Genomic DNA, 19,795 nt, shown 5'->3' on the forward strand with positions numbered 1-19,795 from the left:
TCCCTTAAAAAAAAAACTATATCACTTGAAAAATTCTTTAGAGATTTTTCACCGTTTACAAAAAATTTTAGTCGTTCTCTTTAAATAATTAATCTTTTACTCAAAGGCAATAAAGTTAAAAGTTACTCCTAGGGGATATTTGAAAAAGATGAATGAAAATCGAATACAAATCCCAAATTCAAATTAGATATGCAAAGAACAAATCACTAAATTATACTATTATAGACTCTTTAACTACTTAATAGGCTCTCTCTTAAGAATTTTTATATAATTTGTCCATTTTTAGTTAATCCATGTTAATAGTCCTTTGTATTAATTTTCCCTGAATAAGATTAATGGAATACACTAAAAATGATAATTACATATAATCACAAGCTATGACACTATATGGTTCATTTACACTAAAGTATAAGATACAGTAGGAAACCATTCACCCTTCAATTATTTTAGTGTGGTTATGATCACAATGTATTTTTGTTGCAACTTATAATCAACTAGGATGATTTAAGGGTTAACAATAGACTATTTTCTCACTTTAGAGGAGGAGTTTTCACATAGCTTGGAACCTTTTTGGCTTGTGAACCTGTAATGCTCCAAAATTGCTCCAGAACTTAAACAATGCTCCGTTTCTATGGTGCCCATAGCCTCCAATGCAGCTTGAATCTTGTTCATGGGTATGAGCAAACATTTCCTGAAGTCGTTGACGACAAATAGTCCGAAAACACTGGAGTTGAGTTGAGCATCTTGTTGTCTGGAACATTGTCTAAAAGTGTCCTCTTTCATTATCCGATCTGATCCGATACAACAACTTTGCTGCTATAACTAGCTGGTCAACTCGAATTCTTTTTCAGTTTCTTTTCTAAGGCCTCTTCGAAGTTCCGGCTAGACAGTGACAGAACCTGGTTGAGCAATAACCTCACCCCAGCTCTCTTCATCCGTGCATATCTTGGTTTAATCCTTTCTTCCAAACTGTATCCGAAAAACTGAGGGAATTTAACAAGCTCAGAATTTGGGTAACCCATAGTGATGAAGAAATCCCATTTCGGAATCAAATTGTCTGCCAAGCTAAAGGTGTACAAGGCACCAAATCTTGAAATCATAGTCCCAATTTCATCCAAAGTGTATCCCTTTTCCAAGAAAAACTGTGTTACAGGCTTCAGATTGGCCTCAATGCTAAGACCAAAATTCTGTGGACAACGGAACAGAAGAACACCAACATCCACTCCCAAGGATCGGAAGTAATTAGCCGTGGGTCGTAGGTTGTCCTCTACACTATAACTTACAATATTGGGGCAGCGAGTTAAGATCTTACCTATGTTATCATCTGACAGGCCTAATTCTCGGAGAAAATCTATGCTCTCCTCCACCTTCTCCCTACTATAAGTTAGAAGAGCCGGGAAGCGGTATATCACCTTCGCCCATTGTTTCTTGTCGACGCCTAAGGATTCTAAGAACTTCATGGTGGGTTTAAGATTTTCCGACAGGCTGATTCCACATAATTGAGGCCTTTTAGTGAGGATGGTGGGGATGTCCTCTTTCGGAACTCCAAGTTCAAGAAAAAACTCAACTACAGGCTTAATTTTACCCTCCAAGCTGTAGTAGGCAAAAGACGGGAATCGCCGAATAATACCATTGATTTGCTCAATACTCATACCGAACTCTATGAGATAGACAATATGAGGGCGAAGATTGCCAGCAGTCATGTCTATTGCATTCACTCGAGACACGGTTCTAAGCTTCTTAGAGTCTATTATTGGAGTAGGAGGAGGAACCTGCACAGCTGGTTTTTCCTTAACCGGGGGATTTGGATAGTTTTCGACTACATCGACTAGACTATCACCGTGCTCTTCGAGAAGAGATTCAAGGTATGGGACAATAGCATCCCTGATTTCAAGTGTTGTAAGTTCTCTCCCTGTTTTATGAAAGAAGACTGTGATTACTAGGATTAAATGTTGAAGAAAGTCATAACAGAGATGTAATTAATGTGTTGCAACCGAACCTACGAGGTACCGAGATTTGTGTTTAGAGTGAAGCACCGAGACAAGGTGATCAATAAAAGGATCTGATTTGTTGACAGTTCTCGCTGCAATGGCATTGCTCAAGCCTTCTTTTTTCAAAAACAGCATCAATACAGCCTTGGCTTCTTCCTTTTCTGCTGCTAACAGAGTGGGAGGCATCACTCGCACGTTTATCGACCCATTTGTGCCTTGGGGGAAAAAAAAAGAACTTTGGAGTTATATGTAAACCAAATAACAATTGAAACCTGAAGAAATAGAAAAGGATGAAAAATTCCTACCAGATTTTGCCTGGCACAAGAACACCTTTGCAGGAAAAGAGAGTTGAGTCCTGATGTAAACTCTTCAAATGAAGAGAAAGTTCAAGTTATATAATGATCCAATCAAAATGAAAAAACAAATAAGAAAGAAAACAAAAAGGAAGGAAGCAAATCATCTTGCTGCTAATAAATTGAGACCAAAAAATAAAAGCGAAAAAGCATAATGGATTAATGGTAGCCGCTGTTTCTTTTTTTCATTGATATTGGAAAAGGCTAAAAACTCTACAAAAGGAGAGGATCGCCGTAGCAAGGTACACAAAAGTAAAGAACCCATATGCGACAGCATACACCAATACTAATCATGTGGAAGATCTTGCATAAACTCAGTTATGCCAATTCAATCCTCCACAGTCATCTGGAAGATCTTGCATAAACTCACAATAAAATTATTACACCATACTTGTCAAAGTGGTGCAAAAAATTTGTGCTAAAACTCAGCTGAACTACACATGTACCTCTAAATGTGCACCTTCAACCCTTCACACTAATGTGACAGATTGCAAAAAATTGAACACCCCAAAACTGACTTCACATAACTCAGAATCACCCTTTGATACGTTCCATCTACCTTCACTTCATAAAGTCTGAATTCCTTCATCAATTCAATAAATATCAAGTGGCCAGATCACATATTTCTAGAAATAACCTTCCAGTTCTTAAAATCAAGTCCAGCCACTCCAGCTGGGAAGGCTCCTAGGCCAATCGAGGATCACAGAATCACTTTCTGTGATTCATTTTTCTGCATGTATCGTGCGAACAATGAATCACTTAACTTCTTCCTAGATAAGTATATGATTACAATACTTCCATCGAATTTATACAATATCCACAACCATCCTATTTGTCATTGATGCTGCGACAGTATCAAATAACACTGTATAAAATGTCTAATCAAGTAGTTGGTGGCAGTGGCGGCAACGGAGGTGGTGGAGCTTGGTCAGGTCTTTTATGAGTTTGGTGGATCGAGTTCACAGTGGACATGTAGTAGTGGATTCCAGCCAATGAATGATTTTGGGTCATAGTTATTCTGCTGACAATCTCATCCCATTCCCGGGAGAGGATTCCAAATCTCAGCCACGTCGATCACCTCAGCCACACATTTCCTCATGGAACTAGTGACTAAAGGCCTGTTTTGGATGCTTCTAAGGTTGATTTGAACCAAATGCCAACAGATTATCATGGGGTTGCATTTGGATTGAGTGGGACACGAGCGTATGCAGCCTGTGATCAAGGTCATCCCGTTGTACATGCCAATGAGGACCAACCAGAGTACTACTTGGCCAGAGATATGGCAAGTAGAGTGATTGAGCCATTAGTTTGTTTCACTGAGAAGCATCCAAAGTAGTACTCATTATTCTGTTATTTATGTACATATGTTGGACTGTTTTGCATTTTGATATTCATGACACTTTTATTATATTATTTTAGTTTGTTACTATATCCACGTTATGCATGTTCTTAGGTTTATTCTTCATGCACTTGATAAAACGTAACATAAACTAGTTCAACATATAAAAAGCATAACCTATTCAGACACCACATAAAACGTAACATAAACTAGTTCAACATATAAAAAGCATTAAATAAATATCAGGTAATAATCCACCCCCTAACTCTAACCATTGCTGCCTGCATGAGAAGACGAAGATGCTTGATTCTGTAGACACTTACTCCTTGTATGCCCAGGTTGCCTGCATAACCCACACCTCTTAGGTTGCCCTTCATCAAATTCATCCATGTTCTTTCTAAGCCTGGTAGAGGGTGGTCGTCCCTGCGTAGCCCTCATCAGACTTGGGTCTGGTACCACCCGAGGCCCTTCATACATCGGCCAATGGTCCTCGTGTGGAGGTGCAGAAAAAACCATTTTGTATACATTGAAAACACTACTCATCCGATAAACATTATCAACATAAGTTGTCCAATCAATTCTCTGAGATGCACATGCTATCAGAACATGTTTGCATGGATAGTGCAATGCTTGAAAATATCCGCAGTCACAACGACGTTCTTTCAAAGACACTCTATATGCACCAAAGTTATAACCACCAGTGGAAGCAGCTTCTGACACTGTGAATTCTAAATTTTCTCTATCGTACAGGTGGACATTCATTTGACCACTTGCTTCCCTGTTCTTCTCAATAGCTTTGGTCAAAACATGAGAAAATTGTTGTCCGGCAGCCAATTGGGCTTCAGCCTCTTTTCCTTTACTAACAAAAAGCTCCGCCAACCGATAATAGGTAGATCTCACTAGTGATGTAATTGGAAGGTTTCGGATGCCCTTCAAGACATCATTCACACACTCGGATAAGTTGGTTATCATGTGTCCATACCTACGACCCTCATCCCGATGTTGAGTCCAAAGTTCCAATGGGCATCTATTGGCAAATGTACACATTTCCGAGTTCTCAGATTTCATCAACTCAAAAGTAGTACTGGAACTCAAACCCAGTTTTCGCATACGCCGCATTCACAAGTGCCCTTCTTGCATCCTTACTCTTAAAATTGAGTGCAAAGTTTGCTGCCAAGTGGCGAATGCAGAATGCATGATAAGCGCTAGGAGGGTACCAACCACTCCCTTCAGCATTCAACGCAGATTGAATGGCAGGATGGTTGTCAGATATAACAAGAATGCCAGGTTGAGGAGTCACCTGCTTCCTCAGATAAGTTAGGGAGAATTTCAATGTCCAATTGAAAATAGAAATTACGCAAACCCTACAAATTGCATGTTAAGTACTTGTATATAATTTAGAAGTTACCTGCTCACGCATATGAGTAAGGAAGAATTTCCATGATTCTATATTTTCTCCTTCGACCAATGCAAAAGCAATTGGCAATACGTTAGAGTTACCGTCTTGTGCAATGGCAATTATCAACATTCCACCATACTTCCCATACAGAAGGGTGCCATCGATACTAATAACAGGCTTACAGTGCTTAAAAGCCTCTACACATGGTGGAAATGTCCAGAATAAACGATGAAAAATCACACGACTTGGGTCAACCACACCCTCGACACGAACCGGGGCAGTCTTCATCATCACAAAACTTCCGGGCATTGTCATTTGGATTCCCAATATCCACCTTGGAAGTAGATTATACGACTCTTCCCAATCGCCATAAATCTTTGCAATTGCTTTTTGTTTTGCCAGCCAAGCTTTTCGGTAACTGCACCTAAACCCAAATTTTCCCTCTATTGAATTCTGCAATAATTTAATTGAAATAGTGGGATCAGCTTGCACCATCGGGAAGATAGAAGAACATACAACATGATATAATCAAGTTGTCGGTGGTTTCTTGAAACATTAATTGCAAGGCATGTGTGTCGACCGTTGTACTTTCGGACCTCCCAGTACCTTTTTTTTGCCGCAATGATACACGGATCAACCAATTACACCCTTGATCAGACTGTCTGCACTTTCCACAGTACTTTCTGTGATCGGATTCTAGCACTTTGTACTCCACAGCTCGACGAATGTTGTAGTTCTTTATTGCAAGCACGGCCTCGTCTTTGCTTCGAAAGCGTTGTCCGATCACGAACTCTCCCTCCTTTATGAACCCAGACAAATCCGCATCAACTTGTTGCATCGCGCTTAGATTCAATGCGGAAGAATGACTAGGATAGTGTTGTGTCTCTAAATTAGAACGTTGAGTCTGTGTTAACGGGTCATTTCCTTGGTTGTCATCACTATCATACGGAATATTCACCGACTCTTCATCCTCATCTCGAATGACATCCTCTGCAACATCTACCATCTCCACGAAAGCTTCATGGTTTGGTGGATGCTGGGTGGGTGGTTCTATGGTTTCCAATACTAGTCGTCCAGAAGACCGACTATCCCCAAGAGCTGTCTCGCCTTCTTCGTTGACATTTTGATTGTTGTATACTGCAAACGAAGGCGATCTCACAAGTAAAGGTCCTGAACCGGAGCTTCCTTCCATTCCTCTTGACTGTACATTTGGTGCAGATCCTCCAGAGCTCCCAAATATCTCCTCAATCCGTACAAATAGCTCAATTGTACGAATCTCCGGACATGTTGATTGACAGTAAAACAAAACCTGCATATCACTATCACTGCGTATCGGAAATCTCTGATATCTAGCATGTCCTCCACTAAATGATATTGGGAGCCTATATAAGATCTCAGATACTCGCTTCTTGTCAAACTGATCCAACTTTTGCAAAATATTGTCTTGTAGGTCGGCATAGGAAGTTGTTGAATTAATAAAAATCCCTATAGGATTCTTGCTGCTAAAAGTTGTTCCCTCTATAGTATCTATAATTTCTCCACAATGGTGAACGACAACAAAATAACTTTTGGAAGTCATTTTCTCAAAAAATAAATCACACTGGCATTAGGAAAGTTATTTTTTTCAGCGGCAGCTCTTAACTCGCAATTCTGCACTACTTTTTCCGATTTTCTAAACGCAAATCGCATTGGCTTTTCCCCCCACAAATCGTACCAGCGGCATGGGGTTTAGTAAAAAGCTTGGATGCACTGCAATTTACTAATACATAAAATAAGACACAAATGTAAATAACATCGGATCAGGGTATACACATAATTAGATGATTTATTTATTTTATGTATGTAAAAGAGTCCATAATTTATAAAAAGATACACAGTATCTATTAATACACTAACAATAATTTATACTATTTAGACACCTCCTTAGTCCTTAGTCCTTATCTTTGGTAATATATTATGATGATTAATCCATGGCTTATAGGTTAGAATTTTAAGGTTTTTCCATGCCTAAGTCAGGAACGAAGTTAATCGAACGCTTCACAGATTCACATACAATATGACACTAGCTCATCTCCATTAAGGGACTATAAACCCTTTCAATCAATTTCTTCTTCAACCGATGCTCGAAATCGAAATGTGTAAATGTGTAAGGTATCGAAGAGGAAATGAGCTAACAATATTGAACATGCAAGGAATCCAGTAACATATGGATCGATAAAATAGAGAAAAAATAGTAAAAATTAAAAATAAAAAAGAAAGAAAGAGCGAAGAATACCTTGTGGTGATGGAAGTGTAAAGTTTAGTGGAAGGAAAATGGTGGTGTGGATGAAGAGAAGATGAAGCTTTCATAGTTGTAGACTTGTAGTGGACCACAAATTGCGTTTGCTCCTTCCTACGAGAAAGACTAAAAGAAAAACCACACAGAGATCAGGGAGAGAGAGAGAGAGAGAGAGAGAGAGAGAGAGAGAGAGAGACCGACCGAAAAGGGAAACGAAGAATCTGAGATGATGGCGCCGCTTGCGAAGGAGTGTTGTGTTGTGCTGCGAAGAAGAACTAAAGAGAGGATAAGATATTAAGAGGAGATTTTTTTTTTTTCAAAATATTATTTATACACTAAAATCAGTCATTAAAATTCATTGCTAATGTATCTGTGTATAAATATATATAGTTTAATTTATTTTTAATATATATTTATATTTTAATATATATTTTTTATAACTAATTTTAATGTACACGTAATATAATTAACTTTTTTTAAATTAGTCAAAACAGTTAATAACTTTTTTTCATGGCCAAACCAATCGTAAAATATATTGATAAATGAGTGATAATATAAAATTATAAACTAATGTTATTATACAAAATTTTATATTTATTATTACTTATTAGTGATAAATTTTGAAAAAGAAATTAACACTAAAAATATTCTAAAAATATTTTTAAACTCATACTAAGTAAATAAAATTAACAGACAGTCTTGAAGGTAACGAATTTTAGCAATTTTGACCAACAATTAGTTAATAAAAGATAACTAACAGTAAAAACTAAAAAGTGACAACTTATTTAAGGATCGAATTTTAAATTAAAATATTCTAATATGTAATATAGTTGTGTATTCTATCAAAAGAATTTCTCAACAAATTGAAAAGATTCATCAAGGATTTTGTATAATAATGAAAAAAAGTTGACTAGTGTAACGCAATGATAGTATTTCCACCAAAATGTTTTTTTTTTTGTCTATTTTCACAAAAAAGTTTGGCATCACTATTTTATGTTGTGATAAAGATGGATGAACACGTTGGATTTCATTCTTAAAATTGAACGAATCTATTTATAATACAAGAAACAATAAATAAAAGTTGAAAGTAGCATCATTTTATTTGTATAAATACCAAGCATCGTCAGATGCTTTTTACACACAATAACAACAACGGAATATTATTCTCTCTCCCTTTATACACATAGCAATAATAAAAGCAAATGCTAATTATTATTGAGCTAATTATTTTAATACTAGAGTCTTCTATTTATACATCTTTATTTTATATATCTTTTATTTATTTTACAACACATTATCAGCACGAGACTCTAATCAAATCTTTAGGAAGACTCGGGTAATATTTTTATTATGTCGAAATTCTCTCATCTTGAATTCAATGCTCTTGATATATCTGGAAACAATTATTTATCATGGATACTAGATGCTGAAATTCATCTTGATTCAATGGATTTTGGAGATACCATTAAGGTTAAAAATAATGCATCCCAGAAGGATAAAGCCAAAGCCATGATTTTCCTTCGTCGTCATCTTAATGATCCTGCAGATCTTTGGAAAGACCTTGAAGAAAGGTATAATCATCAGAAAACGGTGATACTTCCTCAAACCCGATATGAATGGACGCATTTGCGTTTACAAGATTTTAAATTTATAAATGAATATAATTCTGCGATGTTTCGAATCACCTCACGAATGAAATTGTGTGGGGAAAAAATAACTGATCATGATATGTTGGAGAAAACTTTCTCAACCTTCCATGCCTCGAATGTGCTCCTGCAGCAGCAGTATCGAGAGAAAGGGTTTAAAAAATATTCTGAGTTAATTTCTTGCCTTCTTGTTGCTGAACGCAACAATGAGTTGTTATTGAAAAATCATGAAGCGCGCCCAGCTGGTGCTGCCCCATTTCCTGAAGTAAATGCGGCAAATTACCCCAAAAGAGGTAAATGGCAAGGTTTTAATAACAAGAAAAAATATGGAAGGAAAAGAAATTATATTCAAAAGAGAGGATCTCACCAGAAGTGGGATAAAGAAAGGAATATCGGGCAGAATAAATCAACAGAGGATAAGTGTTTCCGTTGTGGTGGAAAAGGCCATTGGTCTCGTACCTGTCGTATCCCAAGGCACCTAGTCGATCTTTACCAGGCATATTTGAAAAAGGACGACAAAGGAAAGGAAACAAATTTTTGTTTCAAATGATGATGAGAACTCCACCACTCATTATGATGTATCTGATTTCTTTGAGGATCCTAAAGGAAATATTGGTCATTTGATCAATGATGGAATAGTTTAATATGTGGGATTGTGAAGTATCTATGTAAATAAATAATGTAAAGAACTTATTGTTAAGTTTTATTTTCTATGTATTTAAGTTTCAAATGTGATGTACATAAATAATGAAATATCAATGTTTATGAATTTTGAAATCATTAAATATGTCATGTTTTAAAATAAAATTTTAGTATATGACATTATTTTATGTACATTGTTTCTTAGAAAAATAATTCTGATCAAGTATTCAATTTAACTGTGCATACTACTCATTTTATTATTATTTGTTTTTGAAGAGAATGACAAGGATATGTAATGAAGATGTATGCCTTGCGAATAGTGCAAGTTCGCACACTATTCTCAAAAGTAATATATATTTTACCCGTCTTGTGCCAAAAGAGGAATATGTTAATACTATTATTGGCTCAGGCAATGTGATAGAAGGCTCCGGAAGAGCTATAATTTTGTTTTCTGGAGGAACAAAATTTATAATAAATAATGCACTATTATCTACCAAGTCTCTGAGGAACTTGTTGAGTTTCAAAGATATTCGCCGAAATGGATATCATGTTGAGACGATGAATGAGGGAAATCATGAGTATTTATGTATCACAACTCATGATTCAAATAAGAAAGTTATATTAGAAAAGTTGCCCTCACTTTCATCTGGGTTATATTATACCAAGATTAGTGCAATTGAATCACATGCCATTGTAAACCAGAAGTTTACTAGCCCAAATGAATTCATAACTTGGCATGATAGATTGGGTCATCCGGAAACAACCATGATGAGGAGAATTATTGAAAACTCTCATGGACATTCACTAAAGAACCAGAAGATTCTTAAATCTAGTGAATTTTGTTGTGCTACATGTTCTCAAGGGAAGTTAATTTTAAAGCCATCACTAATAAAGATTGGATTTGAGTCCCCTGAATTCCTAGAAAGGATTTAAGGTGATATATGTGGACCTATTTATCCACCATGTGGATCTTTTAGATATTTTATGGTCCTAATAGACGCATCTTTGAGATGGTTACATGTGTGCTTATTATCTTCTCACAACCTGGCGTTTGCGAGATTACTGGCTCAAATTATTCGATTAAAAGCACAATTTCCAGAAAACCCAATCAAAGCAATTCGTCTTGATAATGCTGGTGAATTTACTTCCCAAGCTTTTGATGCTTATTGTATGGCTAATGGAATAAGTGTTGAACATCCAGTAGCTTATGTTCACACACAAAATGGATTAGCAGAATCACTTATTAAACGCCTCCAATTAATTCCTAGACCCTTTCTTATGAGAACAAATCTCCCAACTTCGGTTTGGGGGCATGCTATTTTACATGCCGCAGCACTTATTCGTTTGAGGCCAACAAGTTACCATCAGTTATCTCCCATGCAATTAGCTTTTGGCCAGCAGCCAAATGTCTCCCATTTAAGAATATTCGGGTGTGCGATATATGTTCCCATTGCACCACCTAATCGCACCAAAATGGGACCCCAAAGAAAATTGGGAATATATGTTAGATATGATTCTCCCTCTATAGTGAGGTATCTTGAGATACAAACTGGAGATGTATTTAAAGCCCGGTTTGCGGATTGTCAGTTTGATGAATCAAAATTTTCAACATTAGGGAGAGAGAATAAGCTTCCTGAAAAGGAGCTTAACTGGAATGCATCATCGTTGATGCATTTAGATCCTCGATCAGGGCAATGTGAACTGCAAATTCAAAAGATTATACATTTGCAAAGAATAGCAAATGATTTGCCTGATGCATTTTCCGATACAAAGAGGATAACAAAATCTTATATACCATCGGAAAATGCTCCAATTCGAATTGATGTCCCAATAAGACAAGTAGCCACTGAAACAAATTTACGCCAGAAGCGTGGTAGACATGTCGGTTTCAAAGACAAAAATTCTCGAAAGAGAAAAGAGGTAAATAATATTCCTGTTGAAAAAGACATAGTAGAGACACCTGCAGTTGTCCAAAATCATGATATAACGCCAGAAGACGTTCAGGTACCTGAAAATTGTGAAAATGACGAGATCTCGATAAATTATATTTTTACAGGAGAGAAATGTGACCAAAATAAGACAATTGTCAATAAAATATTTGCATATAATGTGGCATTGAATATCATGCATGAAAATAAGGATCTTGAGCCAAGATCAGTCGAAGAATGTCGACAAAGGAATGATTGGCCAAAATGGAAAGAAGCCATGAAGGCTGAATTAAACTCACTTGCAAAACGTGAAGTCTTTGGACCTGTAGTCCGTACACCTGAAGATGTAAAACATGTTGGATACCGATGGGTATTTGTGAGAAAACGAAATGAGAAAAATGAAGTTGTGTGCTATAAAGCCCGACTTGTGGCACAAGATTTTTCACAAAGGCCCGGTATAGATTATGAAGAAACGTATTCCCCTGTAGTGGATGCGATAACATTGCGTTATTTGGTCAGTTTATCTGCATATCATAAACTGCATATGCATTTAATGGATGTGGTAACAGCCTATTTATACGGCTCATTAGATCGGGATATCTATATGAAAGTCCCTGAAGGACTAAAGATATCTAAACCATCCAATGATTATTCGCAAGGGTTATACTCAGTCAAATTGCAAAGATCTTTATATGGTCTAAAGCAATCTGGATGAATGTGGTATAATCGTCTTACTAAGTATCTGGCCAAAAACGGATTCAAGAATGATGATATATGCCCGTGTGTTTTCATAAAGAAAACTGCTTCTGGATTTATCATAATTGCTGTGTACGTTGATGATTTAAATATAATTGGGATTCCTGAAGAGATTCCAACAATTATAAAAACTCTAAAAGAAGAGTTTGAGATGAAAGATCTTGGAAAGACTAAGTTTTGTCTCGGCCTGCAGATCGAGCATATAAAAAGTGGGATCTTTATTCATCAAACAACATACACAGAAAAGATCTTGAAAAGATTTTATATGGATAAGTCACATCCATTAAGTACCCCAATGATCGTAAGATCTTTGGATGTGGAGAAGGATCAATTCCGTCCTAAAGAAGAAAATGAAGATATCCTTGGTCCTGAAGTACCATATCTTAGTGCCGTTGGAGCGCTAATGTATCTTGCTAATAATACGCGACCTGACATATTATTCGCAGTGAATTTACTAGCAAGGTATAGTTCCTCTCCAACCAGAAGACATTTGAGTGGAATCAAGCAAATCTTTCGATACCTTCATGGAACGGTTGATATGAGATTGTTTTATCCCTACGGATCTAAGTCACAACTAGTTGGCTATGCAGATGCCGGATACTTGTCTGATCCACACAAAGGGAGATCTCAAATAGGATACCTGTTCACATATGGTGGTACAGCTATATCATGGAGGTCCACGAAACAGTTGATAGCAACAACCTCCTCTAATCATGCTGAAATACTAGCGATTCATGAAGTAAGTCGCAAGTGTTTTTGGCTCAGGAGTTTGATCCAATATATCCTGTCATCATGTGGACTGATTGATCATAAGATAGCTCCAACTGTCCTGTTTGAAGATAATACAGCATGCATTGCTCAACTTAAGGGTGGATACATAAAAGATGATAGAACAAAGCATATTTCTCCAAAATTCTTCTTCACTCATGATCTTCAAAATCAAGGGACAATTGATATCCAACGGATCTGTTCAAGTGACAATCTGGCAGATTTATTTACAAAGTCACTCCCAAAATCCTCCTTTGAAAGATTGGTACATGAGATTGGGATGCGCCGATTTCGAGACATTAAATGATGTCGGCAAGAGGGGGAGACTGTACTCTTTTTCCCTTTGTCAAGTTTTTTTCCATTGGGTTTTTCTTGACAAGGTTTTTAATGAGGCAGTCCCCATCACTAAAGGATTTTGTACTCTTTTTCCTTCACTAAAGTTTTTCCCACTGGGTTTTCTTTAGTAAGGTTTTAACGAGGCAATAATCCTAAATGGTCATCCAAGAGGGAGTGTTGTGATAAAGATGGATGACCACGTTTGGATTTCATTCTCAAAATTGAATGAATCTATTTACAATACAAGAAGCAATAAATAAAGGTTGAAAGTAGCATCACTTTACTCGTATAAATACCAATCATCGTCATATGCTTTTTACACACAACAACAACAACAACAACTGAATATTATTCTCTCTCCCTTTATACACATAGCAATAATAAAAACAAATGCTATTCTCTCTCTCTACTTTTTATACTTATTTTTATCTTTGTATATATATACACATTACAACATATAATATTATTATATATATATAAATTATTATTGAGCTAATTATTTTAATACTAGAGTATTCTATTTATACATCTTTTATATATCTTTTATTTATTTTACAACATTTTAAAGAAAATTGAAAAATTTTAAAGCAGTCAATAATTCAGAACTTATAATATCTTATTAAAACTTGAAGGCGAGACGCACACAAAATAAAAAATTATATCTGTAACATTTTTGGTACATTATTAAATATACATTTTTCTAAACTTTTTCAAATATTTTTACACTTATTATTCATTTTTTATTTCAAAAGCAAAACATATACACATAAAATATGCAGACCAAAATAAGTTTAACTAGATAGGGAGTCAGAGAGATTTGATAGCCATAAAAAGTTGTAAACACAATCGGATTATCGCCATAAGACCCCGAAAATAAATAATGATTACAAAATTCCATGAGAATCTAACAATACAAAGTTCTGATTTGGGGAACACAATAATGAATATCATATATGGAACAACTTTTATTTCTAACTCAAAGCAAAAATTGAACCCGTGAATGGTTGCTCCATTAACGAATTTGACATGATGACACAACTAATCATTTGACAAAATTATTGCCAACAATAACATGGTTTTCTTTTAAGTTAAAAATGAAACTTTGAAGGCCCCTAATTGACAACATCAAGAACCAGCTTCCGAGACTTTAGAACAGACCACCTAAGGCGACGATAGTACCCAGCTTGAAGCAATGCCAATGTTAGAACAAAGATCCATTTGAATCCCATCTGCACATAGTAGCAATCTTGTTAGGAATTAAGATATTTTCTACATTGATCTGTGAGAAAATGAAACAAATAAAGAGATTAGAGATTTAGAGGAAAGAGACCAGTTTTCTCTCTTCCATCTCAGGTTCAGCAGCCCAAGATAAGAATGACACAACATCTTTTCCCATCTGCAGCAAAACATAACAAAAATATATGATCTCCATTCTTACACAGTTCATTCCCTGGAGATTTTACTGAAACCAATACTCAACAACATAAGTACCTGAGATTCGGTGGCGGGAGTTCCATCTTCATATTCAACAGCACCATCATTAAGCATTTTAGGCATGGCAATGGCTCCGCCAGGGAAATAAGGATTATAATGGAGACCCTCTCTAATCTACAACATTATGTAGTAACCTTTAAGCACAGTACTTGCTCACTAGTATAGGAGGCAGAATAATCAGAAGATTTGTTTTTCTTTGCTTTTTGTTTGAAAAAAAAAAAAACAAAAACAAAAAAAAGGCCTTATATTTAATATTATACATTAATGAATGACAACAACCAGAGTCACTGGTGAGGAGGTGACAAAGTGTAAATAACGAAAACTCAACATCAATTCATGGGTATTCGACATACATATATCACACGCATATACATATCAAACATAGAGCGATTCAAGTGCATGTAAAATTTCGGAGTATCAGGGTTAATTCTAGTACGATACAACAACAACAAAGTCTTGTCCCACTAGGTGGGGTCGGCTGTTAATTCTAGTACGATATGCAAAGAAAATAATGCATAAAGTCAAAGACCCTGTGACAATCCCCAGCCTAGCATGCAGAGATACTAGTCATTGGTGTGCACAAGAAAAGGACACAGGAAGAAAAACCTTTGCTTGCACAGAATCCTAAGTCACACAACATATTTAAAAATGTCTGTTCTAGCTCTGAACCACACATCAGGCATTCATCAAATCTATATAACTTGCACACGATTCAAGTGTATTAGCCCCTAAAATGCCTTTAGAAAAAAAGACTTTACCGAAACACCAGCAGGGGGATCGCGATAACCAGTTAGAAGGGCAAACACATAATTCTGCCCATTGTGAGGAGCCTGAAAATGTGATGTATAAGAATAATTAAAGATCACAGGCAATATAAAACTTGTAGACGTTACTAGCAGATAACAGACATTACTTTGGTAATAAGACTTAGATCAGGAGGATAGGCTCCTCCATTAGCAAACCTAGCAGCTGCTTCATTTGCATATGGCTGAGGAAAGCGATCACTGAGTTTACCAGGGCGTGTGAACATCTCACCCTCATCATTAGGGCCGTCAACCACTTCAATCTCAGCTGCCATAGCCTTTACTTCTTCTTCTGTATAAGCAACGCCAACCAAATCGCGGTATGATATCAAAGACATAGAATGGCAGGACGCACAGACTTGTGTATAGACTTGATGACCACGACGAATCCTGCTCAGAAAAATTATTGAATGTAACAAGACCTGAATTAGCATTCATCCTAATATTATATATAGTTGATGGAGGCACAGAGGAGAATCAAGATCCACATATTATGAGTCCTGCCCCAAACATTGCCTCAAAAAGGTGGGGTGATACTTCAACTACAGAACTGAATAAAAAGGCAAGTATTTCTTTCAGGATTTAAGTTCGCAAATCAACCAATATAGACTAGTAAAGGTGAATGTACACATATCCTCACCCCAAAAGTGGAGAGGCTGCTACTAAAATTTAAACCCATGACCCCATCGTGAGGTAGCAACATTAATGTTCAACCAAGGTCCACCTTTGTGGCAAATGATACAGTTGAGATTACAATGTGCGTGTGTGTGTGTTTGTAAAGGAAAAATACATTCGAAATATTGGGAAAGTTCAGGAAAAGCTCACGAAGCATGATCATATGAACTGAGGATGCCCTGGTGTGGCCATGGATAGCTTGGGCATGCGAGGCCATGCTCAGCTTCATCAGCTGATGCTGTTGTCGCAAAACCCAAAACCCCAGTGACACTAGCCCCAATTAACGCAAGTGCTCTTAACGAGCTGCTGCCAGTCGAACCATCCCCATCTTTCTTTGTGAGAATGGATGACATAGATAAAGCATTCTGCAATAAGTATAGAGTAGCTATTAGCAAAAGATATAACCAGCTTACTCCCAAGTACGCAAATTTTCATAGAATCATAAAAAACACATCACATGCATGAGCATGAGCACGTACTAGTCTGCACAAAAAGTTTAACTTATACTTCAAACATTAACAGAAAAGGCAAGATAGAAAATAGCTCCAATTAGCTGGACTAAGGACTCAAGTTTGTACAAATTACAAATAATGAATCGAACTGTGAAACTATTCTTAGATGCGAGGTTCTAAGTTGCTATAGCAATTGCAAATTTGCAATCATGTTGTAATAAAGATATTCCCATAACAATCAGTTTGCAGAAAGTCCCAAGAGCAAATGGCTTTTTGCGAAGGAGGCAGTCCTATACTAAGAGGAGTAAATTATAGAAAACTTGCATTGCAGGCCTAAGCTTGGAATCCAAGGGTTTCAGTTAATTAATGTTATGGTATTAGTTTCTATTCGACAGTTTTGTAAATAAACTAAACACAATTAGTAATAATAAGTTTTGATGAAATCAATAAAATTATTGCAGAAATGAGAAATTTGTAATGATTTTGATGAAATATAACTTAAAAAAAAAGAAGTTTGCTGAAAAGGGAAATATTAAGACCAGAGAGAATGCTTACAGGAGAATGAGATTGGAGTTTCCTCCTCAATAACTGCTGAATAACACCTCCAGCCATCTCGTCTGCACTGAAAATCAATAACAAAAAGTATAAGCATAAAAGGAAAATACCTTATATATAGAGAGTTTAATTTTGATGCACTAACAGTATAAAGCGTTTTATACAGTCGTGCAATAACATCGGTTCTTTTAAATGATCATTCACACCGTCAATGTTAAAGGTAGTTATTTTCACCTATATATTAACTTACAGAGTATTAAAATTAAATTCTTATATATATGTATATAACAAAAAAAAGAGTTTCATTTACTTGTGAAATTGCATCAAATCAAGCATATGAAAACGTACACAAACATATCAGAAGCAACAACAAATTCGAACCAGAAAGAACAACCAGCAACAACAACATACATAGCAGAAACGCATAACCAGCAGCAAGAACAACCACATTCATCACAATCCACAATTCAATGTATAATTCATTTCATAATTTAGGAACAAAATACTCCATCGGCGGGACTTTGCGGTGGTCATCGGCGGAGGCGGCATGGCGTTGGGAACCCACAGATCGGCGCCACGTTGGACTATGATGAACCGAAGAGAGAGAAAGAGAAAGGAGAAAGTGAGATGTGTTACCTTTGAAGTGTGAAGTGTGATGATGGAAACGCCGATTGGCTGTGATTGCGAAGCTGCACCGCCGCGGTGATTGGAGACGCGAAGGAGTGGCACGGACAACAGAATAGAATAGATGGTACAGTCGGAGAATATTTCTGGTTAATTAAATTTTGTGGAAGGCTAGTTATGGAATAAGAAAATTCCGCAAGGGTTATTTCTGGTACAAAAGTTTATTTTTAAAAATATGGTCTATTATTAAAACCGTTCTGGAGCGGCCGGTTCGACAAAAAAACTAATAAATCGGACCCTAAGCCAATCCGATTCGATGATCTAATCGCATAAAGCAACGAACCGGTACAAATCGATTAAATTCAAAATAAACCGGTCAAAACTGATAAGACTGGTTTGACCATTCCGTTTGAGTTTCAAAATTTTTCCAAAACGTATGGGTTTGAACCCCTTCATCAAGACAAAAAATGATACTCACAATCACCAAACTGTTATACTTGTTATTAATATATATATATATATATATTTTAACAAATAATTTATTTTTATTTAATTTATTTTAATTTTAGTTATAAACTCATTGATTCTTAAATTAATTGTATTTTTATTTAACAATAATTATAAACTCACTTATTTTTTTTATAATTATATAATATCTATTAATATTATTTTTCAATAAATACTTGTTAGTTATTTTAATATAAAAACAAAATAAAAATATTTATGATAGAGTAAAATTAATAAAATACTTATTGTTCCTGTTTCATATTGTTTTAAAATAGCTATAAATTTTTAAAATGTGAGTGAAAATATGTATTTTAAATTTTAATTTTAAATTTTTTACTATGTTTTGTTTTTTATTTACATAAGACCGAATTAATCGGTTCAACCAGTGATCCACCAGTTGAACTAATAACCCAGTGACCTAATCAGTTCGATCACTGATTCGATTCTGACAACTATAGGTATATATAATTTCACTAATTAATCAATTTTGTCTTTTAAATTTTTATTTAGCCAAAATAATCTCCAAAAACATTAACTTGAGATAAATCATATTAGTCAATCCATTAACAGATTTTTTATTTATATAAATAAATTAAATATATTAATTATCAATTTTTTGTAATTTATAGCATTTTTACGAAATTCGTAACATGTCACATTTTGTTTACAGAATAAATGAATTGACATTAGGCGTATTTCGTTTACACAGTAAACGAAATAAGGTTGTAAATGGGCGGTCCTATAACGTGTGCACACGTATTCTGCAACGCCCCTATTTTGTTTACTCTATAAATGAAATAGGCTCAGTGACGCCTATTTAAAGGGTTTCATTCACAGTCAGTTACTGTTTACCTTACCTTTTTTATCCATGTTTGACCAAACCAGCGGCTCAGTCGAACATTATGGCGGACGATGCGGATATTAACAGGCTGAACGCCACGTGGCATGTCGCCGGGGCAGAGGACTTTGAGGTGGTGTTGCTGTTTAATTTATTAATTATTTTTACAGTGCTTGAAACAAGTTGCCATATTAGTCTTATACGTAGTTGATTGTAGAAGTAGTGCCTAAATAGATTCTACCTATAGTAATATGTAGTTGTAAGTAGATCGAACGTATTTGTAGGATGTTAGAAGAACTTTGAGTTACGGATTCGGTTGGTGTACGCTACTTTATTGCATGGTATAATATATGTTAAAATAAAACTTTTTATCAATGTAATTTATGTCACCGAAATTTAAACTAAGTACAC

General features: G+C 35.8%; 3 protein-coding genes across 3 annotated transcripts; all 3 read right to left on the reverse strand.

Annotated features, from left to right (window-relative positions):
- Positions 1 to 341: 341 nt before the first annotated feature.
- Positions 342 to 7,662, reverse strand: LOC112716927 (transcription termination factor MTERF5, chloroplastic). The gene is made up of 5 exons (XM_025768981.2): positions 7,562 to 7,662; positions 7,358 to 7,486; positions 2,297 to 2,358; positions 2,000 to 2,206; positions 342 to 1,912 (listed from the first exon to the last, which is right to left on the reverse strand). Exons 2-5 carry the CDS (start codon positions 7,429 to 7,431, stop codon positions 831 to 833), a joined length of 1,425 nt encoding a protein of 474 aa, XP_025624766.1. The 5' UTR covers positions 7,432 to 7,486; positions 7,562 to 7,662; the 3' UTR covers positions 342 to 830.
- LOC140175914 (uncharacterized) lies at positions 3,880 to 6,253 on the reverse strand. Its single transcript, XM_072205554.1, has 2 exons — positions 5,092 to 6,253; positions 3,880 to 4,983 (listed from the first exon to the last, which is right to left on the reverse strand). Exons 1-2 carry the CDS (start codon positions 5,575 to 5,577, stop codon positions 4,756 to 4,758), a joined length of 714 nt encoding a protein of 237 aa, XP_072061655.1. The 5' UTR covers positions 5,578 to 6,253; the 3' UTR covers positions 3,880 to 4,755.
- Positions 7,663 to 14,268: 6,606 nt separating the features above from the next.
- LOC112716929 (cytochrome c1-2, heme protein, mitochondrial) lies at positions 14,269 to 18,212 on the reverse strand. Its single transcript, XM_025768985.3, has 8 exons — positions 18,052 to 18,212; positions 17,416 to 17,482; positions 16,559 to 16,773; positions 15,844 to 16,123; positions 15,689 to 15,760; positions 14,928 to 15,044; positions 14,767 to 14,832; positions 14,269 to 14,665 (listed from the first exon to the last, which is right to left on the reverse strand). Exons 2-8 carry the CDS (start codon positions 17,470 to 17,472, stop codon positions 14,549 to 14,551), a joined length of 924 nt encoding a protein of 307 aa, XP_025624770.1. The 5' UTR covers positions 17,473 to 17,482; positions 18,052 to 18,212; the 3' UTR covers positions 14,269 to 14,548.
- Positions 18,213 to 19,795: the final 1,583 nt, after the last annotated feature.

Source organism: Arachis hypogaea, chromosome 10, assembly GCF_003086295.3.
Source record: "Arachis hypogaea cultivar Tifrunner chromosome 10, arahy.Tifrunner.gnm2.J5K5, whole genome shotgun sequence".
Classification (NCBI taxonomy): Eukaryota; Viridiplantae; Streptophyta; class Magnoliopsida; order Fabales; family Fabaceae; genus Arachis; species Arachis hypogaea.

Coding starts and splice junctions, on each gene's coding strand:
- LOC140175914 (XM_072205554.1), bottom strand. CDS start 5,577: ATGGTGCAAGCTGATCCCACTATTTCAATTAAATTATTGCAGAATTCA. Junction 4,984..5,091: donor TTACTCATATGCGTGAGCAG/GTAACTTCTAAA, acceptor CTGAGGAAGCAG/GTGACTCCTCAACCTGGCAT.
- LOC112716927 (XM_025768981.2), bottom strand. CDS start 7,431: ATGAAAGCTTCATCTTCTCTTCATCCACACCACCATTTTCCTTCCACT. Junction 2,359..7,357: donor TACACTTCCATCACCACAAG/GTATTCTTCGCT, acceptor CTTCATTTGAAG/AGTTTACATCAGGACTCAAC. Junction 2,207..2,296: donor CTTGTGCCAGGCAAAATCTG/GTAGGAATTTTT, acceptor TTTTCCCCCAAG/GCACAAATGGGTCGATAAAC.
- LOC112716929 (XM_025768985.3), bottom strand. CDS start 17,472: ATGGCTGGAGGTGTTATTCAGCAGTTATTGAGGAGGAAACTCCAATCT. Junction 16,774..17,415: donor AACTCCAATCTCATTCTCCT/GTAAGCATTCTC, acceptor TACTTATTGCAG/AATGCTTTATCTATGTCATC. Junction 14,833..14,927: donor CTCCCGCCACCGAATCTCAG/GTACTTATGTTG, acceptor GTTTTGCTGCAG/ATGGGAAAAGATGTTGTGTC.